Here is a 26,292-nt window from a genome sequence, read left to right on the forward strand (position 1 = left end):
CTGCTCATCACCCTGCGCACACCATCCCCACTGTGAAACATGGTTGTGGCAGCATCATGCTATGGGGATGCTTTTCTTCAGCAGGGACAGGGAAGCTGTTCAGAGTTGATGGGAAGATGGATGGAGCTAAATACAGGGCAATCCTGGAAGAAAACCTGTTGGAGGTTGCAAAAGACTTGAGACTGGGAAGGAGATTCACCTTACAGCAAGACAATGACCCTAAACATACAGCCAGAGCTACAATGGAATGGTTTAGATCAAAGAATACTCATGTGTTAGAATGGCCCAGTCAAAGTCCAGACCTAAATCCCATTGAGCATCTGTGGCAAGACTTGAAAATCGCTGTTCACAGACGCTGTCCATCCAATCTGGCTGAGCTTGAGCTATTTTGCAAAGAAGAATGGGCAAAAATTTCAGTGTCTAGATGTGCAAAGCTGGTAGAGACATAGCACAAAAGACTTGCAGCTGTAATTGCAGCAAAAGGTGGCTCTACAAAGTATTGACGCAGGGGTGCTGAATACTAATACACATCACATTTTTCAGATTTTTATTTGTTTAAAATTTTGAAGACCATTTATCATTTTCGTTTCACTTCACAATTATGTGCTACTCTGTGTTGGTCTATCACATAAAATCTCAATAAAAAACTTTTAAGTTCATGGTTGTAAGGTGGAAAAATGTGAAAAAGTTCAAGGGGTATGAATACTTTTTCAAAGCACTGTATGAAGTGCTGTCTGAGGTCTGTGACCTCTGATCGCCGTTCCAGTTGGTATTTGCATTTAGAGTTCTGAATTATTTTTTTTTAATATTAAAACTGTAACCCCTAATTTTGAATTAGATTTTTTTTAAACATCAGCAAAATGTACAGTTTTGTTTATTTGATTGAATTATATTTTGTGTGAAATTTAATTGAATTAAATTGAAATTCACATTTAAATGCTTTTATCAGCTTCCAAGCTTTACGGCTATGATAAAGTTAGCTACAAGCAGCTATGAAATACTGGCACACTTGCTGATTTGTTGCTGAAGTCATTGATCCAAACTAGTTCAGACACCAGTTTATGGCATTAATTCATGACCACATGACCTAACAAGGAGAAACATTGCCAAGACTAACTTCCTTCCCTTCACAGTCAGCAGGTTTCTCATGCTTGGAAAAGTAATTCCCAGATTTCCATCTCCTCTTTTGCAGTCATTAAACTTTTTTTGGAGCAGACTGTGTCCCAACCCCCATAACAATGTGTATCTACTGTTTTTTAGTTATTTTGCACTGGATTGTGGCATAGTTTTGCGTTTATAAGCAGTAAAGATAAGGGTGTGTCTGTAATATAACTAAGAGAAGGGATATAAAGTCAAACAAGTCCAGCACAGAATTGCTGGAACTGTTTCTCCAGGTGCTCCCTGGAAATAATGAAATAATGATCACATTATTTCAACAAATGGAGTTCGGAAATAACTGAAGTTTAGAAGAATGACCATGGACAAATCACCGCAATCTTCCCATACATTCCCATCTCTTTCTGCACTCGTGACACATTTTCCAAACCCACCACCTCCCTGCGTCCTCCCAAAATTCAGCAAGTCCTACCCAAGACTCTTTAGTGGCGTGTCTTGGCTGTGTGCAAAGCAGAACAAGTTTTCAGAAGTTCCTCCAACTTTCGGCACTTTCTTCCACAATCATTCTTCATATGATTTAGTTGAACACATGGACTACACTCACAAATTGTTTCATTTGCAAGAAAAACTCAATTCAGTTTGGTTCACTTTACAGAAACTCTGTTGTTCTTGATCTGAGGTATACCTCTGAGGTATAAATATGAAGTTGCACACATGTAAAATCCTCTTAGATATAAAATACAGGTAGTTGTTGACCTGCATGCATTGAAAAATAGATTTATATCAAAACTCCATACTTAAAGGAGAACTGAAGGCAATTTTTTTAATTATCAAAGTTCTATTTATCTCATTTTATTAAATATCGGAATGCATTTTTGATCGCTATTTTGTCACTGCTATAGCAAGTTATGAGTGGTTGAACTATGCTCTGTAATATATCAGTCCATATGTCAAAGAAATGGCCGTAAACGAGATTCGTTGAGACCTGTGCGAGATATCATAGGACGGAAGTAAAACGTACAGCGGAAATCAAAGTGACCAGCGTCTGCCAGTGTTGTCAAAGGACGTGCGCGCCATCTTTCGAATGCTGATGTAATCAAGCTGGAAGTTTTGTTTGTTTTGATAGCAATCAGGAAAGTTTGAAAAAAGTAAGCAGTAATTGTCATTTAAACTCATTTTTGTGTAACATTTCGTTTGGAAAGCAGTTTTCAAAATGGCGGCACTGACACCTGGCTGACACTTCACATTTTGAAGTCTCGCACAAGTCTTGTGAAGATCACGTGGATAAGTGACGCCTGCCATGGACCAAACAAACTAAATTCAACATAGCTAAAAACCAAATAGGCTGATAAGTATAATATTTAATTGCAATTAGTTGCCAATACGAGTCATGATATAAGGTTACTAAAACCGAAAACGTAATTGAAAAACACATTAATTAAGAAATAAAGTAAGTTTAAAAATTACTTCAGTTCTCGTTTAAGAGAACATGGTAATGCATTGACCTGATTTTTGATGGCTTTTGCGACAAACGATGAACGTGTACCACCACAGGGAACCTGATCGTAAGAGCAAGGCAACGGATCTCATAAACACTTGACCACCGGACAACAAAATGTGTATCTTTATTTACATAACATAGATGGGTTTTTATCCAGCACTTATTTTTAAAAAAAATTTCATAATGTGGGATTATTTACCAACACATTTTACGGAAAATATTCACAACAATTTCATATAAAGCTAGTTAAAATAGTTTTATTAGTCCACTAGCTTGTTGGACAATTGACCGTTGAAACCAGACCAGCCAATCATTGTATAGTTCAATAGCAATTATGAGCATCTTTCCTTAGTATTAGATAATCTAAAACTACCGCGGATCGATATTAGTTCTTACGGTATGTCTGATAATATTTTATCTTAACTATATAGTACTGATGTAAAGTGAAAGCGCTGGTTCACTGCTGTCCACCAGGCACCCAGCAGTCTCACACTATAATAAATGTCGTAGTGGTGTTTCTGGCACATGGCATGCAATGTCAAAGAAAGGAATAAATATGTATTCGTAACTGTGATGCGTATCTCACTATTGGTCTCACTGTCACAAGACAATGCAGTGATTTATTTACGTGAAATACATGACACTACACAATTCGATGGTTCATATGCTCTAATATTATTATTCTATTCATGTTGAGTTTGTGTCCTTGTAAATATTTTGCTCATAAACTCATCAGGAGCTCTACTTCTGAATATCTATATGAAATAAGCTAAAAGAAAAAAGTAGATAGTTATTCTAAAAATATAATAACTATTTATTATATGATAAATAGATATTATTTATAACTAAATAATGGGGGGAAGGTGATGAGTGACTTTTGACAGAGGTTTGTGTTTCTTTTTTTCACCCACAAGCACTTTTTAGCTCATGAAGTTGCACAAAATAAAATCAAAACCAAAAAATTAGTTCAAAAGAAAGATTTGCCTTTTTGGGAACCAGTCAAATTCTTGATTGGCAGAAAAATGTGTTACAGCCTAGGACTGTAGAGCATATCATTACAGGTGAATGAAACGAGAATTCAGGAGCGAGCAGATATTTTATTCAATGTGAAGACGAGAGGGCGAGTTGTGTCATTATTTAAAGCCTAGACACGTCGTGTTATATTATTGGAACTATAGGAATAATATGATATTATTACCATCATTAACAAAGCAATGCTCTTTGTTCTTCGCTCTGCACGAGTTTTGTGAAATGCATAAAAATAGGCACTGCTGTTGGGTCAAGGCTGAATGAAAAATGTGAAATCCGAGTCCTGAGGAAAAACCCGTTGAGAAACACTGCTCTTTAACACACAGACACTCTGCAGTTCCTCAGACAACAGGTTCAGGATTGGAAAGTCAAAGTTGTGTTGATTCAGTAACAGTAAACACTCCGGTTTTACGATCCACACCCAGAAAGTCTGATCAGACAGGTTTGTCTAGAGAAGTCATGAAGTCACAGAGGCAGGAAGACATTACATGAACCAGATGGACACTGTGGATTATCTGTGTGCTTCTACGTGTTGAGCTGAGATCTCAGACAAATAGCCCAAGAGCATTAGCTCAAAATTGAGTCCAACCCGGAACAAATTAGTAACAAGCTGAATTTTTCAGAATATGTTCAGAATACCCTTAGGAATAACATACTAAAAGTCCCCGGGAATCCACCTTGTGCTGTCTGAGAAATTCAAGATGGCGTCCAAAATGGCCACCGATTTGGAGATTTTTCAATATCTCAGGGATAAAACATAATATAAATGCAATTAAAATGTTAAATTATATGTTCTCTCATACAAGCAATGCAAATTCACCATTGTCACACTGTTACAATTAAAATTAACCAATATTACAAGGTCATTAATGTGGAAATTACATGGAATTTGATGGTTGACATGATTGACAGATTAGCTTAGTAGGCTACCTACATACATGAACATAATGTAAGACAACAATTAGACATCAATTTCCTTACTATTTAGTGCATCTTTAAGCTTTGATAAAATATTAAAGGGAAATTAAATTTGAGAACTCTATCTTCTAAAACTACAATGGCAAGCTGTTTCAGTACATTTCTTCAACATTCCGGTGACTTTCATGACAAAAAGGTCTGCCTCAATAAAAGCTCTTGCTTATAAACAACGAGTAGACTTAAACACTTCTCAGTGCCTCAGTTGTAATGCTTGGACCTTTGTTGTACCATCAATGAAGTAGGGAATTTATTCAAGCTTGTTTAAGGGTGGAAAAAAATTAATCTTTGAGTTTCTAGCGCCAGTCTTTACTACTAGCAATGCCAGTGTGTTCGGACAAAAAATGACTAAACTCAGCATGACCTTTTAAAAATGACTGAACTCAGCATGACCTTTTAACATGCCATTTTTCATTTTACACCACCAATTTACTTTAATTAATATTAATGAAAATAAGTGCTCCAACCCCTAGTAATTGTGTTTGTTGTTTTGTGAACAGAATAGGATGATACGGAGTGAACGAGTAACCAATGGATCCACACTCTATAATCGGTAGTGTACATTAAATAGCACATGTATAGATTTACAATTATAAGTCTGCAATTATTATTGATTGTTGAAGTTGAAAGTTATAGAACAATGACCAGTTGTCTTCTTGTAAATAGGTTCATTATTTGAGGAACACTCAGTCGCCATGATTTATTGTGTTGGATTAGCTTCTTGTTATAATGAACAATATCCTCATTCATTCATTATCTCTAGCCGCTTTATCCTTCTACAGGGTCGCAGGCAAGCTGGAGCCTATCCCAGCTGACTACGGGCGAAAGGCGGGGTACACCCTGGACAAGTCGCCAGGTCATCACAGGGCTGACACATAGACACAGACAACCATTCACACTCACATTCACACCTACGGTCAATTTTAGAGTCACCAGTTAACCTAACCTGCATGTCTTTGGACTGTGGGGGAAACCGGAGCACCCGGAGGAAACCCACGCGGACACGGGGAGAACATGCAAACTCCACACAGAAAGGCCCTTGCCGGCCCCGGGGCTCGAACCCAGGACCTTCTTGCTGTGAGGCGACAGCGCTAACCACTACACCACCGTGCCGCCTAATGAACAATATATGTAAATAAATTGTTATAATGGATTGAAGGTAATGTTTTGGAGTTCATGATGTTTTTGGTTTTAGTGATACTCCCAGTGCCAAAAATATGACAATCTAACCAGACATGGCAAGCGAACACATTATACACAAATATACTGTTATAATAATGTGTACATTGTTATTATATAATGTTAATACACAATGTAATTAATACACACATGTTGGAATTTACTCTCCTACCCTACAAAACATATATTCTGACCTTTTAATTGCATTAATATTTTGTTTTGGGCCTGAGATATGGGCAGATCTCCATTTGGTGGCCATTTTGGACGCCATCTTGAATTTCTCAGAGAGCACAAGGGGGATTTCCGGGGACTTTTAGTATGTTATTCCTAAAGGTATTCTGAACATATTCTGAAATTTTCAGCTTGTTACTAATTTGTTCCGGGCTAAAAACTGGGCTAAAAACTGGAGTCATCCAAACCAATATGGCGCTTTTCATTACACCGTTGTATTTGCGTACAATTAGAGAGGATGACATTAAATACTTGTGACGTAATCTGGCTCGGCCATTCAAAAGCATTGATCTTTTGGTTAAGCCATTCCTTTGCTGATTTGGATGTATGCTTTGGGTCGTTGTCATGCTGAAAGGTGAGGTTCATCTTCAGCTTAGTAGCAGACGCCTGAATGTTTTGCACTAAAATTGACTGGTATTTGTAGCTTTTCATGATTCTCTCCACCATGATAAAAACAGCTGAAGAAAAGTAGCCCTAAAGCACGATGCTGCCACCACTATGCTTCACCATGGGTATGGTTTTACTTTGGTGATGTGCTTTTTTGCACCAAACATACCTTATGGAGTTATTATACCTTTTATAATTGGTCTCATCAGTCCATGACACATTTTTCCACATGGTTTGAAGTGATTTGGTTGAACTCCTTTAAAGTTGCTGTAGGTTTCTTGGCAGAATTTCTAGGAAGTTTTATCTTCTTCCTTTGTAAATTTTTTTTTAGGGATTTCCAGTTCTTAGTGATGTCACTGTGGTGCCTCATTTTTTTCCACTTGTTGATGAAGACCTTCATGGTCTATCATGGTACATCTAATGTTTTGGGAATTGTGGAATCGTTCCATTTTCCTGATCGATATCTTTCAACAAGTGATAATATTTTACGTGCTTTGTAAGCTCTTTACAGGCCATGGCTTCTGCAGTCAGATAAAATCAAGAAGATGTCAAGAAAATCCTACTGAAGCAGCTGATATTTCTTTGGGGTGAATCAGAATAATTTCATTGATGACAGCTGTATGATAATTGCTTTTGTATAATATGCTATAATATGGGCGGCACGGTGGTGTAGTGGTTAGCACTGTCGCCTCACAGCAAGAAGGTCCTGGGTTCGAGCCCAGCGGCCGGCGAGGGCCTTTCTATGTGGAGTTTGCATGTTCTCCCCGTGTCTGTGTGGGTTTCCTCCAGGTGCTCTGGTTTCCCCCACAGTCCAAAGACATGCAGGTTAGGCTAATTGGTGGCTCTAAATTGACCGTAGGTGTGAATGTGAGTGTGAATGGTTGTCTGTGTCTCTGTGTCAGCCCTGCGATAACCTGGCGACTTGTCCAGGGTGTACCCCGCCTCTCGCCCATAGTCAGCTGGGATAGGCTCCAGCTTGCCTGCGATCCTGTAGAACAGGATAAGCGGCTACTGATAATGGATGGATGGTATAATACAGTATGAGGTAGAATATTACAGGATAGGATAGTGCATGGTAATAGATAGAACAATCTAAAAAAAAAAAGTCCTCTGCCTCTCACATATTGCATAGCTAGGGTTACAGTGAGGGGTCAGTCCTCTGGTAACCATGAAAGTTTGACTCCCTACTCACATTTGTATTGTGGTGTGCCTCACCAGATGGTAGTAGGTACCATTTTTATGAAGGTCTTTGGTATGACCCGACCACAAGTAGAACTCACGATCTCTCGGTCAAGAGGTGGATACGCTAACCACTAGGCCAGCTCATGGTATAGAACAGTATAGTGCAGTATATTTTAGCAAATGCATAGGGTAATATAGACAAGAATAGCATAATAATCAAATATACCATGCACTGAGAGGCTCCAGTTGAAATTATGGATTCTCTGAGGTGACTGGCACAGTACTATGCCAGTCACTGAGGAGAATCCATAATTCCCGGTGCTACTCAGTGCATGGTATATTTGATTTATATCCCTCATCAAAAAATTCCAAACTAAGTGTTAAGCTTGAATCTTGGCATAAACTCACTGGAGGCAGCCATTTTTGTTGTTTACATCAGAGCAACCTTCGACCTGCGCATGTACAATGTACATCTATTGCCTGCCTCGCTAGGCATGATCATGATACATAGATCATGAGCTATGACTCAAATTAGCCGTATAGCTTGAAATTGTGACGTCAGTTCATGGTATATCCAGCAGTAGCGGCTGGCTTTTGTAAAAGTGAGGGAGGAAGGAATGCTTGGTTGAAGGTCACGGGCCCCAATGCGACCGCACCTGCTGGACCGGCTATAGTTACACGCACGGGTTGAGTTGATAATAGTTGAAAAACCTATCATTTTAACGGGGTGTGTACACTTTTTATAGCTGCTGTACACATTACTTTCAGGTGTTCAACACATCTTTCTCTTTCAAAATTCTCTCAAAATCTTCCGTATTTAATGAAGCAAACCTGGCGGCCATGTTTGTAGCTCAGCCCATGGAAGGGTTTTGCAAGCAAAACATTCACCACGTCCTCTGTTTCCATTACTTTATTCATAGAATATTTATAACATAGTCAATCCACTTCCACCTCGCCGTTCTCACTCTGACTGCCGAAGTGCCCGAGTCACCGGATCTAGAAGTTAAGTTTGATAAGATAACCCCTCCCCCCAGGCAGCTAAGGCCTCTACTTATTGGTTCATTGCGCAACTAGGGCTGCAGCCTATTGGTTGATATTTTGTAGCACTTGTCAGATCTCTTAGCTAGTCCCACCCTCTTAGAGGAGGATTTTCCTCCTCTCTCTCATTGAAGTCTATGTTAACCACGAGCCGCCAGTGCCGGAGACTGTTTGAATCGGAGTGAATGGGAGCCGAAGGGAGGAAGATCCTCCGTGCAGTAATTTCTAATAGCGAGCGATAGGGGGTGCTAATGTAATTTCACCCAGAGAAACAAATATAATGTACATGTCGTATTTGGCAGTAAAATAGTAATATTCAAGGACAGCAATTCATTAAATTGGTCAAGACAATTTCAACTTTTTATTCTTAGAATTTTTAAGGAGGATCTTCCTCCCTCTCCTCACTGGAGAAGCCACCTGTGATATCCAGGATATACCATGACTGACTCACACCATATCCATTTTTTTAAAATTATTTTTGACCTCACAAGATACATTGTTTCATCAACGGTGGAACTATTTTAAGTCATGTGACCCATCCTTGGCCAATCCCTGCACTGGAATTTTTTGATGAGAGATATACAACCCCGATTCCAAAAAAGTTGGGACAAAGTACAAATTGTAAATAAAAACGGAATGCAATGATGTGGAAGTTTCAAAATTCCATATTTTATTCAGAATAGAACATAGATGACATATCAAATGTTTAAACTGAGAAAATGTATCATTTAAAGAGAAAAATTAGGTGATTTTAAATTTCATGACAACACCACATCTCAAAAAAGTTGGGACAAGGCCATGTTTACCACTGTGAGACATCCCCTTTTCTCTTTACAACAGTCTGTAAACGTCTGGGGACTGAGGAGACAAGTTGCTCAAGTTTAGGGATAGGAATGTTAACCCATTCTTGTCTAATGTAGGATTCTAGTTGCTCAACTGTCTTAGGTCTTTTTTGTCGTATCTTCCGTTTTATGATGCACCAAATGTTTTCTATGGGTGAAAGATCTGGACTGCAGGCTGGCCAGTTCAGTACCCGGACCCTTCTTCTACACAGCCATGATGCTGTAATTGATGCAGTATGTGGTTTGGCATTGTCATGTTGGAAAATGCAAGGTCTTCCCTGAAAGAGACGTCGTCTGGATGGGAGCATATGTTGCTCTAGAACCTGGATATACCTTTCAGCATTGATGGTGTCTTTCCAGATGTGTAAGCTGCCCATGCCACACGCACTAATGCAACCCCATACCATCAGAGATGCAGGCTTCTGAACTGAGCGCTGATAACAACTTGGGTCGTCCTTCTCCTCTTTAGTCCGAATGACATGGCGTCCCTGATTTCCATAAAGAACTTCACATTTTGATTCGTCTGACCACAGAACAGTTTTCCACTTTGTCACAGTCCATTTTTAATGACCCTTGGCCCAGAGAAGACGTCTGCGCTTCTGGATCATGTTTAGATACGGCTTCTTCTTTGAACTATAGAGTTTTAGCTGGCGACGGCGGATGGCATGGTGAATTGTGTTCACAGATAATGTTCTCTGGAAATATTCATGAGCCCATTTTGTGATTTCCAATACAGAAGCATGCCTGTATGTGATGCAGTGCCGTCTAAGGGCCCGAAGATCACGGGCACCCAGTCTGGTTTTCCGGCCTTGACCCTTACGCACAGAGATTCTTCCAGATTCTCTGAATCTTTTGATGATATTATGCACTGTAGATGATGATATGTTGAAACTCTTTGCAATTTTACACTGTCAAACTCCTTTCTGATATTGCTCCACTATTTGTCGGTGCAGAATTGGGGGGATTGGTGATCCTCTTCCCATCTTTACTTCTGAGAGCCGCTGCCACTCCAAGATGCTCTTTTTATACCCAGTCATGTTAATGACCTATTGCCAATTGACCTAATGAGTTGCAATTTGGTCCTCCAGCTGTTCCTTTTTTGTACCTTTAACTTTTCCAGCCTCTTATTGCCCCTGTCCCAACTTTTTTGAGATGTGTTGCTGTCATGAAATTTCAAATGAACCAATATTTGGCATGAAATTTCAAAATGTCTCACTTTCGACATTTGATATGTTGTCTATGTTCTATTGTGAATACAATATCAGTTTGTGAGATTTGTAAATTATTGCATTCCATTTTTATTTACAATTTGTACTTTGTCCCAACTTTTTTGGAATCGGGGTTGTAATATATTGTAGTAGAGTGTAGTATAGTAGTAATCCTAGTACTGTTTCAGATGTCTCTTTCAGGATGCGTCCTCACACATTCAGTATTAACATTGTCCTATCACACTATAGATGATGAAATATTCTCCTGAAATCTAATTTTAAAAGCTGTTGTTTAAGTGGTGTTGGAGTAGAGGAAGTGATGTGTTGACATTGTTCTGATAAAGGACTGAAGCTCAGTGGTCTAAGCTCAGATGGGAAAGAAAGCGGCTGATTTTCTCCATGCTGCTTTTTCAGTGCTTTTCATCTCAACCAGACCCAAAAACAGTAACTGCCAATGGGATCTGACCCACATTCGACACTCTCAGGAGAAATCAGCTTTTCTGATTTGCTTCATCATTTGACCTCGGTCATGTGACTATCAGGTGGGCGTGTTTAATCAAAGCAGAATCTGATTGGTTTAAACTGGTGATGAGTTTTAATGCAGGTAGTTAAGCTGTAGTTGTGGTGGAAGTGTGTTAGAAAAAGAAGACTCTTAAAGTGGAATGTTCCACAATTGACTGTGAAGGAGCGCGCACGCGTGTGTGTGTGTGTGTGTGTGTGTGTGTGTGTGTGTGTGTGTGTGTGTGTACTGAAGCTACTAAAGCTAATAATTAATGGAAATCTTTCTCAGCCAAAATCTTTTCTGTAAATGTCTGCCTTAAAACTACATCCAGTTCTTCAATCACACCACACAGACTCGCTGATGTGTTTCATGACGCACCGTCATTTATCTTTAACCAGAAACCAATCTTCACAATGTGTCTGAATGCTGTAACACTATTGTGGCCCCACCTTTCAAAGTATGTATGTGAAATTGTACTAGAAAGTGATGCAGATGATTATATACAGGTTGTGGTGAAATCCTAAAAATCCATTTTTTTAAAAAATCCTTCAGTTTTTTTTTGTTTGTTTGTTTCCGTTTCCGGTTGAGAGTACGTCGTGCGCGTTCTGGCTGCCGCTTCTCACCTGAGCTTTTTTGTTTTATTTTATTTCTTTTTCTATTTTTTTTCTGTTTGTCTAGTTTGATGTTTGTTTGAGTGTTTTGTCCACCGGTTGTGGTGTAGCTCCGGACCTAGTTTTGGGCGTCGGTTCCCTCCAGGCCTTGGTTCGCTGTGGGTGATGCCTGCGCTCCCAGCTATGGACTGCAGTGAGCTCGTTGCTCATTTTACATTATGGTTGTCCAGCGCTCTGTGCTTTAACGCTTGGCGTGATGTTCCGAGCGATGTTGCTTGGTGGTGTCGCGGCAGCTGTGCAGGTGGTTTGGGACACGCCAGCGCTTTGCGTGGCGGAGCTTCTCTGCTCGCTTTGTGAATCCATGGCGTGGTGTTCTGAGCGATGTTGCTGACGGCGTCGCGGCGGCGGCGCGCGGCTGCACAACAACTTTCCAGAGGGAAATGATGCAGCATTAAAGCTTTAAAGAGTGGTTACGCTGAATATTGATTTGGTTTAGTAGATAGTTGTATTTTTTTTATAAGTAGAAATGTTTCATTTTGTTATTTTTAAAGATAGCTTTACTATATGGAATTGATATGTGTGCCAAAACTTTTGCACAATGTATGCAAATGCTTTTAATATTTAGTTTTTTGTGCCCGTTAATGTTGAGGAATGAGTGTTTAGGGAGTCTGTTGAGGTGTGTGTGTGTGTTTTAACTGCATGTGTGTTAATGGACAGGGTAGAAATGACAGTGGATTAAATATGTGGGCGGAGATAACTCTAGTCATATCTGTAATGGGTGGGGTTAGTAGAATATGGGTGGGGCTAGAGAGTGAGAGACTGTGTGTGTGTTTTAACCGCACGTGTTAATGGACAGAGTTAATAAGAAATGACAGTGGATTAAATATGTGGGTGGAGTGGATTAAATATGTGGGTGGAGTTAACTCTAGTCATATCTGTAATGGGTGGGGTTAGTGGAATATGGGTGGAGCTAGAGAGTGAGAGCCAGAATGTGTGAGGAAGTATGTGTGTGTATGTTTCGACAGGAGTGTATTGATGGTACTGAGAAGTGTGTGGCTATAGTACTAGGTGCTGGGTGTGGTTTAGGTGGGCGGGGTTATCAGTAGGTGCGAGGAGAGGGACTGAGTCTCAGCTGCTCGTCTTTTTGCTGCGTCACTTCAATCAGAGCTGAACATGAACAAGCTGAGTTCAGCAAGTGCCCTACAGCATTGTGCCTGATCCACATACTTTCTCTCTCCGACAGACTCTGCCACACACACACACACACACACTTCATCATGGGTGGCTCTTTTTCCCAAAACAAGAAGAGCAGCGAGGTGACGAATGAGAAGAGTGTCAGTCCGTAAGTTTGTTTTCAAAGCAGTCCTACTCTAATGGATATCAGTAATAATCATATTAGTGTGTAATAACTATAATTAATAACAATGCATTGGGTTATTAATCAGTTGTTCCTCCTTAGATGTGTGTGTGTGTTTTTGACATTCCAATTTGCAGACTTATTGGAATAGACTTGGACAGTCCTATGTTGTTCTGAAGCTGTCACATGCTGTGTGTGTGTGTGTGTGTGTGTGTGTGTGTGTGTGTGTAAGCTGACACTCCTATACAAACAGTTCTTCTATAAAAGATAATCTGATGAGCTATAATGTTCCAGCACACAGATATCAATATCAGCATGGATCCTTATTTACAGAGTGCTCAGTTCATTCCCTGTTGCATAACCATAGTAACAAGTATTATAATAAACACTTTATTTATTCAGCAACTTTCATACAGTTGAAATGCCTTTATATGGGATTTAAAGAAGACGCTGTGTGTAAAATATTAAAGGTAAAAAAAAAAAGGCTCAGAATCAACATCATGGCTTTTTGAGAACCGTATGATGTTTTTGAGCTTTTGTCTTGCTGCAAGTTTGTTGGTTTCAGTATAAAACTGTGTGGGAAGTGTCCTCTGAGCCTCTTCTAGATCACACTGCCATCTGCAGGCCAATTACATTGGAGTTAAATCGATAGTTTGACAAAAAAGAACAACAAATGATACTGGATATATGCGGAAATGTACGGATTGAAGTTTCAGAGCTAAAAACATAGTAGCTGTCTTGAAGTTGTCCGTTTATTTATGAGCACAGATTTGCACAAGTATCCGAGTTGAACACAAGGTTCAGTTGTAAAAGTGTGAAGGTAGAGTTGTACTTCAGAAGTGAATTAGGTAACAAAAAAAAAGCAGGTGGCGACTAAAAGCAACTGCGTAGCTCGATCCTTCAACGATTTTGTTGTAAAATTGTAGCTGAACAGGAACCATCATGTTCAAGACACATTTTTATTTGTTAATTTACTGTTTTTTTTTGTTGTTTTTTTTTATTGGCTGACCTAAGGATAGATTCCCAACTAACAGTGTCAGGTTTTTTTTATGTCTTTGTTTTAACACAAGTAAAATAGTCAATAACAGAGCTGACTTGCTAACTAGGGCTTGCTAGAAGGTTTGCTTTAGTGGTTAGTAAGTTAGTAGTGTAATTGTGCTTTTCAAACCATTATATCCATAGTAACCATGGTAGAAACATTGTTGTAGCACAATAACCAAGATACAACCAGTGTTATATCATAGTCACCATGGTAACACCATTATTGTATCATAGAAACCATCGTAAAGCCAATCTTGTATTAGCGTAATCACGGTAACACCACTGTTGGTCAACGTTTTAGTAACCATGGTAAAAATATGGTGATATTACCATACTCATTATATAGAGGGATTGTTATAGTATAGTGGTGCTATAATGACTTGCTATGTCATAGAATCCATGGTAACACCATTTGCATATCATGGTGACCCTAGTAAAACTGTTGTTATATCATGGTGGCCATGGTAAAAAACATTGTCATGCCATAGAAAAGAAGACCTAACCACTGTTATATCATAGCAACCATGGTAACACCATTGCTGTATCATAGAAATGTATAAGGATGGTAAAGCCAATCTTATCTTATATTAATCACAGTAACACCATTGTTAGGCTATGCCATAATAACCATAGTCAAAGTATTGTTGTATCATAGTAACCATGATAAAATTCTTTGGTTTTACCATGGGTACTATCTTCTTTTGGCTGCTCTCGTTAGAGGTCGCCACAGCAGATCTATTCCACATATTTGATTTGGCATAGTTAAGTCAAGTTTATTTTTATAGCGCTTTTAACAATAGACATTGTCGCAAAGCAGCTTTACAGAATTTTGATGACTTTAAACATGAGCTAATTTTATCCCTAATCTATCTCCAATGAGCAAGCCTGTGGTGACGGTGGCAAGGAAAAACTCCCTCAGACAACATGAGGAAGAAACCTCGATAGGAACCAGACTCAAAAGGGAACCCATCCTCATTTGGGTGTTAACAGACAACAGGATTATAACATTTTTAACAGTTTTAACATGAAGTCAGTTTCGTTGATATTATAAACTCTTCATTGATGGAAACTTGAGTGCAAAACTGTTCATGACAACTGCAGTCCTAAAGTTAGCAAGTCAACTGTAGTCCTCAGCCATAAAAGCATGACTTTAAGTGTCCAGAGCATCTTCCAGGTGTGACTTTCAACTGTCCATATGGGACCGTCCTCCACAGGAACGATGTGATGAGACTCCAACCAGACATAGGGCATCAGGGTGGATCAGGCAGGTCCGAGGAGCAGAAGAGGTTCAGCATCTCGATCTCAGAATTGATGTGTAACTCAGAGGGACAGAGTGGAGGATGGGGGGGGAAGGTTAGGTTTTACACCTTATGCCTTCCTAAAGTAACCCTCCCCAATCTATCCAGGCTTGGGACCGGCACTAAGTATACACTGGCTTGTACAACACAGACTAGCAAAGTATTGGGTATTTTGCTTATGAACATATGAACAACAGGACAATTGACTTGCTGTATGCTAATGTGAGGGATGCATACAGAGTCACACCCCTCCCCTCACTTGGGAAGTCTGACCATAACCTGGTTTGTTTACAGCCGAAGTACACCCCTCTGGTTCAAAGGCAGTCTGCAACAACTAGCTCCATCAGGAGGTGGTCCCCTGAAATGGAAGATGCCCTCAGAGACTGTTATGACATCACAGACTGGGATGTGCTGCTTAGCCCACACTGTGAGGACATAGAGGGGCTGACACACGCCCATTATACCATCTGACGGATTATCTCAACTTCTGTGCAGACGTGGTTTCCCCCGCTAAGACTGTACAGTGTTACCCTAATAACAAGCCATGGGTAACACAGGAAGTCAAAGCTGTCCTCAACAGGAAGAAAGCCGCCTTCAGGAGCAGGGACAGGGAGGCGATGAAAGCAGCACAGCAGGAGGTGAAACACTGCATGAGGGAAGCTAAGGACAGCTACAGGAGAAAGGTGGAGCAGAAGCTGAAGGAGAACAGCATGAGGGAGGTCTGGGAAGGTGTGAAAACCATCACAGGCCACAATACAAAGACCAGAGTCATTGAGGGGACAGTGGAGAGGGTGAACAAGTTGAATGACTTCTTCAACCGGTTCAACCAGCCCACATCCCCCCCACTCTCCCCCTCACTGCAGCCATCTCTTCTTCTTCCCTCAACACACCTCCCCCCAGTCATCACAGCAGCCCCCTCCTCCTCCCCCACCTCAACACAGACTCCTCCATGCATTACTGCAGACTAGGTCAGAGATCAGCTGAGGAAGCTTCACCCCGGGAAAGCAGCAGGCCTGGACAAGGTGTGTCCACGACTACTGAAGACCTGTGCTGCTGAACTGGGTGAACCACTCCAACGCATCTTCAACCTCAGCCTGCAGCTGGGGAGAGTGCCCACCCTCTGGAAGACATCATGCATCGTTCCAGTTCCCAAAAAGAATCGGCCCAGCAAGCTGAACGACTTCCGACCAGTGGCACTCACTTCACATCTGATGAAGATGTTGGAGCGGCTCTTCCTCAGCCTCCTCAGACCCCAGGTACAACATGCCCAGGACTGTCTGCAGTTTGCGTACCGGGCAGGTGTTGGTGTGGAAGATGCCATCCTCTACCTGCTACACTGAGCCCCCTTGTATCTGGATAAGGGAAATGGCACAGTGAGGACCCTCTTCTTGGACTTCTCGAGTGCTTTCAACACCATCCAGCCCCTTATGCTTCAGGACAAACTGAACAGGATGCAAGTGGACCCCTGCCTGGTCACCTGGATCTCCAGCTACCTCACCGACAGGCCGCAGTGTGTCAGGCTGAAGGACATCACGTCTGACATTGTGATTAGCAACACCGGAGCACCCCAGGGCACGGTGCTGGCCCCTCTTCTCTTCACCCTGTACACCGTGGACTTCTGCTACAACTTGGAGCTGTGTCACATTCAGAAGTTCGCCGATGGCACAGCCATTGTTGGGTGTATCAGTGACGACAAAGAAGAGGAGTGAGCCTGGTGTGGGACTTTGCTGTGTGGTGCAACAGGAACCATCTGCAGCTCAACACCTCGAAGACCAAGGAGCTGGTCATTGACTTTGGGAGGTCCAGATCAAGGTCACGACCAGTTCTGATCGAGGGAGTCGAGGTGGAAGCTGTGGATTCCTACAAGTACCTTGGGCTGTGGCTGGACAGCAAGCTGGACTGGACTTGCAACACCAAACACTTATACAGGAAGGGACAGAGTAGGCTATACTTCCTGAGGAGGCTGCGGTCCTTTAACATCTGCAGGAAACTCCTGTGGATGTTCTATCAGTCTGTGGTTGCCAGTGTCCTGTTTTACACCGTGGTGTGCGGGGGGGGCAGCACATCCAAGAAGGACACATCCAGGCTGGACAAACTGCTCAGGTGGGCCGGCTCTGTGGTTGGCATGAAGCTGGACTCTCTGGTGACGGTGGCAGAGAAGAGGACTATGGACAAACTATTGAACATCATGGACGATGCCAGTCACCCTCTGCACACCGTCATCAGCAACCAGAGGAGCCTGTTCAGTGACAGAATGTTCCTTCCCAAGTGCAGGACGAACAGACTTAAAATCTCCTTTGTCCCTCACGCCATGAGACTGTACAACTCCTCTTTGGGTGGGAGGAGGGGTAACAGGAGGACAGAGGACGGGAAGGAGCAGTAGCCTAGCCTAACAATAAGCAATACTGGACAATGTACAATATAATGTGCAATATAAAGTGCAATATCTCTCCTGCTGCCCCCCCTTCCTCTCTTCCCCATATCTTATTCTTTATATATTTGTATATGTAAATACTTAATTTAATTTATCTAGAAGTTTTTTCTCTATTTTCTATTCTCTGTTTATCCTGTAATGATGCTGCCGGAATCTTAACTTCCCTGAGGGAACCCTCCCAAAGGGATCAATAAAGTTCTATCTAATCTAATGTACAAAAGGTCATTTGAGGCAAGTGTGCAATTGGTTAGACTTGCACTTTGCATAATAAACTTGAGGCTATAGGCATGTTTATAATTTACTTGTTAGCTATATTATCTTTCTTGCTCCAGTGCAAAACCAAATCAGTAACCCCCACACACCTATTTTACAAGATTGCATTTAGATTAAAGGGAAAAATGTGGACGTTTTGATTTTTGGCTCCTGTAATCAGTGGCTGGTTGAGCAGTGCTGCTCTTCTTCATAAACTTTATTTGCATATGCAAACACAGCGCTTTGCTAGTCTGTGCTTATGTAAAATGAGTGTGGAAACATGCAAATGCAGTAGAGAACTGAGTTTACTTTCAGTTTACTCGAGTTTCAGGCCGCGTTTTCAGATTATTTTATTATCTTGGGATGTAAATTTTTTTCAGATAGGAATATTTCTATGAATATTTCATTCATGGTTAAAACTTTACAGGCATTTAGCGGACATGCTTATTCAGAGCAACGTACAACAAACACACATGCACACACAGCACCTGGGGAGTAGTTGGAGATTAGTTGCCTTGCTCAAGGGCACTTCAGCCATGGATTTTTCTGCCGGTCCAGGGAACTGAACCAGCAACCTTTCAGTCCCAAAGTTGCTTCTCTAACCTTTAGGCCATGGCTTCCCCTAACAACCTTGTTAGCATTTCTGATGCTCCCTTGAAGACTTCATCTTGGATAGTTTAACTCTTTTTAAACCAGAAACCAAAGTAAAAATGTTCTGGGGGTGTCCATGTTCAACATTGACTTATTTGTGATGTCGCACTCCAGTTGTGATGCTCTACTATCAAAAAAGCCTTAAGGCCTGTGCATGCTTTTGCGACAAGGCTTTCGCAGATAGCTTTTTGCAGACAGTTGTAATTTATCGTTGAGCGGGGAGTAATAGGCGTGCGCGATGTTATTCACTGGCACAACGCAAGGGGGCGCGAAGTCGCTAGGAGTAGTTGGTGGGTGTGGTTAGTGGAGTGTTTATCCTCCGGTTACTTATAATGACTAGAACTTTTTTTTATATATATAATGACTAGAACTGGAGTCGTATAGATGTACGTACTTCCTCAATCAACCACTCTTCGTGCTGCTCCATCTTCGCTCGTGTTTTTAAAAATGGCGGTCGTGAAAACAAACCAAACCGGGAAAGTAGGGAAGCGGAAGTGCGTGTACAGCGGATGTAGAGTGGACCAATCGGAGCCCTCTTGTCTGCGACGCTGTCTGCGAGGCTTCTGCGGTGGTCATAATTTTTGGGAGGTGCGCGCAGAGCGTCTGCGAAGGTGGGGGGGGGCTACGCAGACGCTATCTGCGACGCCGTCTGCGAGGACTGGGTTGTCAGCATAAATTGGCCTTTAGTCGTACAGTCTGTACCAATGTTATTGTGGAGACCTATGAATTATTTGCCCAGCAGGGGGCTCACACCACTTCTCTTTCCCATCACCCTACTCATCAGCAGCTAAACACAGAGTCATGGCACTCTGCATACAGAAACCCAACAGTGTCCTGAGTAATCCTATAACCGACTTGTAGCGATAAATTAATTCATTTGTTTATAGTCATTGAAAAGTTGATTTCCATTCTGCTGGTGAAATGGGACACCAGTGTGCTGCTAGAATGGGATAAGGATTGTTCTGTTACTTTATTAACTTGACTGAAGTTGTATTGAGCCTTTGTCCTTTTAAGGTTCATCCATGATCGTGACATTTGAAAGAATTCCTTAAGAAGTCTTAATTTACAAGCTGTGTCTCAAATCATGTATTAGATCACCTTCATGTTATATCCTTCCTACCCCAGACGCCAACTTTATAATTTGAAATCTGTAGTCTAGCACCTTATTCTTAGCATTTCTTGCTTGAACACACTTCTTCAGCATGTGTTAATGAATCAGTGTGTTATTGGTGAAAGAAAACGTCAGTGTTTAGTTTATTATCAAGCTGGTTTGTTAACAAACCACGTTTCAGGTTTCCACGTTTCGTTTTATGTCTCTCACTTATCTTTACTTTTTCACCATAGAGTCATAAAAGCTGATGTAATGTTTAATCATTACATACAAAGAATGCTCTTTTACTTTATCAGAGACCTAGGTATGTACACATACTGAGAATTTTCAAAGTCAAAGCTCTTTATTGTCGTGAACTGATGTACAATGAAATTCATATTTTGTATGTCATTGAATGCAAAGGGCAATGTAGACATGTTGACAGCCCAAATAAGTTTTCGCATACAACATCCACTGAAACTTAAATGGCAAAACAGATCAGCATGTGAATGTTGCAAGTCTCCTTGTTAACCCTTCGAAGACAGAGTTCATTTCTACTGGAACTACCGCTACCATGTCTTCCAAGTCTGGAGTCTGTCTCGAATAAGTTGATGATTTCAGGTACCTAGGTTCTTGGATCATGGACTCTGGGAAAGACTTCCTCACCTCCTTAAGGACCCCCCCCCCCCCCCCCCCCCCCCAAGCTTGGAAGGCCTGTAATAAAATGAACAGCATTTGCCACTCCAACCTGCTAAACTCATTGAAATTAAACCTCTTCAAGTCCATTATCAAACCAATCCTAATGTACAGCTCAGATACCTGGAACCTCAGTACACGCCTCCATGAATGCATAGATGGTGGCTACACCAACTTGCACCCAAGGTTCAGGGTTTGTCCTGGAACTCCTACCCCACCTTGGACCAAATCTATGGTACCCTGCCAAGGCTAGACACCTGGCCGAGCCAGCGATTCACACAGGTTGCGGGCCACTGCTTCTGTGCCAAGGAGGAGCTAATTTCCTAGCCAGTAGGGGTCACCTTACCTATCCCAAGTTGTTGTGAGGGACCCTGAGACAAACCTCCTGAACTGGGCACTTGATGGTTGCTACATCAACTTGCACCGCAGGGTTTAGGGTTTGCCCTGGAATGTCCTATCCTACCTTGGACCAAATCTATGGTACCCTGCCGAGGCTAAACACCTGCCTGAGCCAGTGATGTGCACAGGGTGGGGGCCACTGCTTCTATGCCAAGAAGGAGCTAATTTCCTAGCCAGTAGGGGTCACCTTACCTATCCCCAAGTTGTTGTGAGGAACATTGAGATAAACCTCCCTGAACTGGACACTCGATAGTTGCTACACCAACTTGTACTGTAGGGTTCATGGTTTGTCCTGGACATCCTATCCCACCTTGGACCAAATCTATGGTACCCTACGAAGGCTAAACACCCGCCTGAGCCAGCGATGCACACAGGTTGGGGGCCACTGCTTCCATGCCAAAGAGGAGATCATTTCCTAGCCAGTAGGGGTTGCCTTACTTATCCCCAAGTTGTTGTGAGGGACACTGAGATAAACTTCACTGAACTGGGCACTGCCATGGGAGACCCCGACTGCTGGCGGAATGCTGTGCGTAGTCTTTCAGCCAAGGCCGCATCATAATAATGATGATGACGATGATAAGCGTCCAATAGTGCAATAGAGTACCAATTAATATTTGTGGCTTAAATGTTCCTCATGTGGTTTTTGTGCTACATCTTTGCTTGAGGGTAGAAACTGTCTCTGAATCTCATGAGTGCTGATGGTTCTGGGAAGGGAGATCATTGGATATGCTAGGTATCTTACTGAGCCAGTGTGTTTGGTAAATGCCATGCACTGTGGGATGTTGTACCAGTGGTGTAGTGGTTAGCGCTGTTGCGTCACAGCAAGAAGGTTCTGGGTTTGAGCCCACTGGCCGACAGGGGCCTTTCTGTGTGGAGTCTGCATGTTCTCCCCATGTCTGTGTGGGTTTCCTCCGGGTGCTCTGGTTTCCCCCACAGTTCAAAGACATACGGTTTGGTTAACATGGGACTGCCTTGGGCTGAAGTGCCCTTGAGCACTGCTTCAGATGGGTTAAATGCAGAGAGGAATTTCACTGTGCTTAAATGTACATGCGATCAATAAAGTTGTTGTTCTTCTGCTTTGATTTGAATTGAAATTGGAATTGGGGTTCTGCGTCCTTCATACACACCTTGCTCTTCTAGCCAAGTCTGGACTCCAGAACACCTGATTACCCCACAAACTCTTAAACCTGGCTGTGAAATAATCTTGCCTTATTTATTATTTATTACTATAATCTCTTGTCTGATGTAGTACAAGTGGGGCTTTGTGTACATTCCAGTTCTGGCTGAATGATTTCTTAATGTGAAATGATTAATCATTTGTCAAACATTATTTCCTGTGGCTTTAGGGAGCCTTTCCTTAAATAGACTGAAAGTTTTGTGCCATTGGTTTTTCATTGGTGCTGTTTGCTCTTTGACCACTAGATAGCACAATGAGCATGTGGTAATGAACACACTGCGATGTAGTGAGTCAGTGCAGATGATGAAGTGGATTTTTTTTTTTTTTTATTCAATATCTTTGTTTACATCATTTCTCCAATGAAAATATTGCTTCTACATAAATGTTACCAAAGGCCAATATGGTGAAAAGGTATAGTCGTTTGGGACACATCCATAATGGACTTTTTGTAGAGGTTTTCATTATGTGGCCTACATAGTGAATAGGGCACATGAACAGAATGGATTGATATTAGGGATTATGATGGTGGTTTGGGACATGTCCAAGGTGGACATGATGATGATGGTGTTTGTGTGGCCTATAAATATTGAAAAGGGTGCTTGCTGTGTGGTTTAGGACATGTCTAGAATGGAGCAAGGATACTGGGGTGTTTGATAGTTTATGTGTTCTAGATAGTAAGTAGGGTGTGTGGTTTGGGACACGTCTGTTGTGAGACAAGATATTGATAGTTGTGAATGCATAAAAACTTGCTGTTCCTTGATCATCGATGATGCACTGGTTTCCATGACAACAGATTTTAGGACAGCTTGCTGTACTCCAGTTGCCATGTCTGATTGATTGTTTAGTTAGAAATTGGGGTGGGATTATAATGCGACATGACTCTGACTGGTACAAACTGGCACTTGGAGTAGATTTATTAAAGTGCATGAGTCACATTTCTATTTAAAACAGTGAGTGGTTCGGTAATTTTTTTTTTTTTATAGAAACTGATTTGAGGGCGGGGCTACAAAGCTCAGTTAGTGATGTCACAAGATAAGCGCCACAACTGTTGGAGTATTTTGCTTCTTTATTCTGTTTTTTATATTGAGTGAAAAAAATGGCTGCAGCAACCAGAAAGCTAACGTGTGAATAGAAGAAATGATGTGTTTAATAATATTAAATTGTAACTAAAATGAATAAAACAGCTGAAGGTTATGCTGTGGTAGATAAGCTCTTTGGTATAGGCTTCATGTAATAGGCCTCATATAATGCTACCTCAGCTGATAGCTCGTTTTATTGTATTCATTTATGTCTGTACATTTCCAAACAGCAGCTAAATGAATATCTGGTGGATGTATTTTTTATTGCATAGTCCACCTGTTCATAAATTATTTGCGATACATTTCTGTTTAGCCCTGTGATGACCTGGCGACTTGTCCAGGGTGTACCCCGCCTTTCGCCCGTAGTCAGCTGGGATAGGCTCCAACTTGCCTGCGACCCTGTAGAAGGATAAAGCGGCTAGAGATAATGAGATGAGATGAGACATTTTTGTTTACATACCCGTTAGTGATTCGTGAATAATAAAAGGCTTTGAAAAAATAATGTTGAGCTGCGTTCTGAATGGCGTGGAGAGCATTGTTGGAAAGCGTCCAAACTTGAATAAATGTACTATTACTGTAGTAAATACTGCTTCAATCACTATTTCTTTACATGACTATAATTGACACAACATCTCTGGAAATGTTCTGCATCTCAAGGATGCGTATTTTTGACAATTCTTTTAATTACCATAGTGAGCTGTGCTGAAGTGAACACCACCTCCATAATGAACAGGATAATTGAGCCAAATAGTGTTGAAATTTTCAGCAGCTTGCTAGGTTCATTACATAGCTTCAGACAGTTCATGAATTTGATGTGTTGGAAGCAGGAAAAATGGGGAAAACTGAAAGGATCTGACCGACTCTGACAAGGACCAAATTGTGATGGCTTGATGACTGGGTCTGACCATCTCCAACATGGCAGATCTTGTGGGGTGTTCCTGAATGCAGTGGGTAGTACCTACCCAAAGTGGTCCAAGGAAGGACAATTATACCCCTTTTTCACCAAATCAGTTCCAGGGCTGGTTCGGGGCCAGTGCTGGTGCTGGTTCACAACTCGTTCAACTTGCGAGCCAGCTGAGAACCAGTTTGCTTTTCCATAGCTTGCGGTGCTAAGGGAAGCCACGTCATTACGTCGCTGTATACGTCAGTTACGTCGTTGTATACGTCAGTACGTCGCTGTATACGTCAGTTACGTCGCTACGTTTGCATAAACCTTGGCGTGAATATCGAAGCAAAAACAACACGGAAGAAGCAGCAGCAACAACAACAGCAATAATAATAATAATAATAATGGATGACTTCGCGTTTGTACAGCTGCTGCTTCTCGTCGCTTAAAAATGGTGATCTTTCGTGGTCTTGTTATTGTTGTTGGTCTTAGCAACTCTGCCCCCCCGCTGATGTAAGCGGTTCTTTCCTCTGGCCCAGCAAAGAGCTGGTGCTAGCCTGGAACTGGTTTTTCTGGCCCCAGAGCCAGTTCTTTGTCAGTGGAAACAGAAAACCCGGTTCCAAACTAAGCACTGGTCCCGAACCAGCCCTGGAACTGCTTTGGTGGAAAAGGGGCATTAGTGAACCTGTGACAGGGTCATGGGCAGCCAAGGCTCATTGATGCGTGTGGAGAGGAAAGGCTAGCCTGATCCCACAGAAGAGCTCCTGTAGCACAATGACTATGATAGAAAAGTGTCAGGACACCCAGTGCATCACAGCTTCCTCCTTATGTTATAAAACTGCGTAGCTGCAGACTGGTCCATGTTGACCTCTGTCCGTCGTCGAAAGCACCTACAAAGGGTACAGGAGCATCAGAACTGGACCATGGAGCAATGGAAAGGATTCAAACATTGCTGCTGCTGAATAAACATCTGGTGCCTGAAGTGTAGACTTTTGGAAATGGCTTTATTTTGTCCAGGTCTTAAACATTGAATATTATAATTCTTTATTATTTTTCTCATAAAAAGTAGCCACAGTAAGCTCAAGTACTGTAACCAGAGTATATGTAGTTGGTGAAATGTTCAGAGGGAGTTGGGAATACATTACATTACATTACATTACAGACACTTTTATTCAGAGTGACATACAGAGCAGCCTGGGGAGCATTTGGGGGTTAAGTGCCTTGTTCAAGGGCACTTCAGTCATTCCTGTTGGTCCAGGGAATCAAACCGGCGACCTTTTGGTCCCAAAGCTGCTCCTCTAACCATTAGGCCATAGCTTCCCCCAAACAGAATAGTCATGATCACATCCAAATGAATTACAGACCAACAAGATTTACCAATTATCTAGAAGTTAAAATTGCATTCAAGCTTTTGCACTGGATTCGTAAACTGGACGATTGGAAGGAGTTCTAGTGTTTAGGAAGGAGCTTTATACTGCGTTCATTAGCCTACATTTTTATCAAAACATCAGTCCTGTCTGACTCACGCATTTGTCCCCCAGTGCTGCTATTTGTGGCTCCCTGAACACTTTTTGGCTTACTTGTTCACTTCCTGTTCTTTCTGTTTCAGTCAGGTCTGTTTTCCGTCCGTTATTCCCCCACTGCAGAACTTCCTGTGACCTCGACTCGCCCTACTTTACCCTCCCAGAAGAGATTATACTGATTCCTGCTCTGTTTCAATTTTAAATACACAAACAGAAGACACCATTCATGTGTTAACATCCTGACAGCTCAGGTTTAGCTTGTTTATAAACAGGTTTCTTGGATGTGAACAAAGGTTTTTGCACCCTATTTACATAGGATCCACTGAGAGATAACTCGGTTTAGGTGTCGCTATAAAACCTATTCATAAGGAACTTTTATTGAGGAATTGGAAGGGTGAGGTCAGTCCTGTTGCTACAGATTAAGTGTTTCTTGTGTTCATTTAAGCCTTACTAGCTGAATTTGTGAGTCAGATTGTGAGTTTGTAAGTGAAATCACAAGTTTCATTTCTACATTTCAGTTAAAACCAAATAAATAATAAAATGAAAATGTAAGTGTAGCTAATTTGTCAATATTTCCTAACTGCCACCTGTATATGTGTGGTACATGC

At 41.6% G+C, this 26,292-nt stretch overlaps 1 protein-coding gene across 2 annotated transcripts in view; it reads left to right on the top strand.

Annotated features, from left to right (window-relative positions):
• tacc1 (transforming, acidic coiled-coil containing protein 1) overlaps nucleotides 1-26,292 on the top strand; it is a 106,189-nt gene that overhangs the window by 24,379 nt on the left and 55,518 nt on the right. Inside the window, exon 1 of one of the 2 annotated variants that reach the window (XM_060909164.1) lies at nucleotides 12,925-13,143. The exons of the other annotated variant lie outside the window; for it this stretch is intronic. Coding sequence (XP_060765147.1) covers nucleotides 13,079-13,143 — 65 coding nt within the window. The 5' untranslated portion in view covers nucleotides 12,925-13,078. Of the gene's footprint in view, nucleotides 1-12,924; nucleotides 13,144-26,292 lie in introns of those variants that run through there. 2 annotated transcript variants of the gene reach the window in all.

The sequence above is a fragment of the Neoarius graeffei genome, chromosome 25, assembly GCF_027579695.1.
Source record: "Neoarius graeffei isolate fNeoGra1 chromosome 25, fNeoGra1.pri, whole genome shotgun sequence".
In the NCBI taxonomy this organism is placed as follows: domain Eukaryota; kingdom Metazoa; phylum Chordata; class Actinopteri; order Siluriformes; family Ariidae; genus Neoarius; species Neoarius graeffei.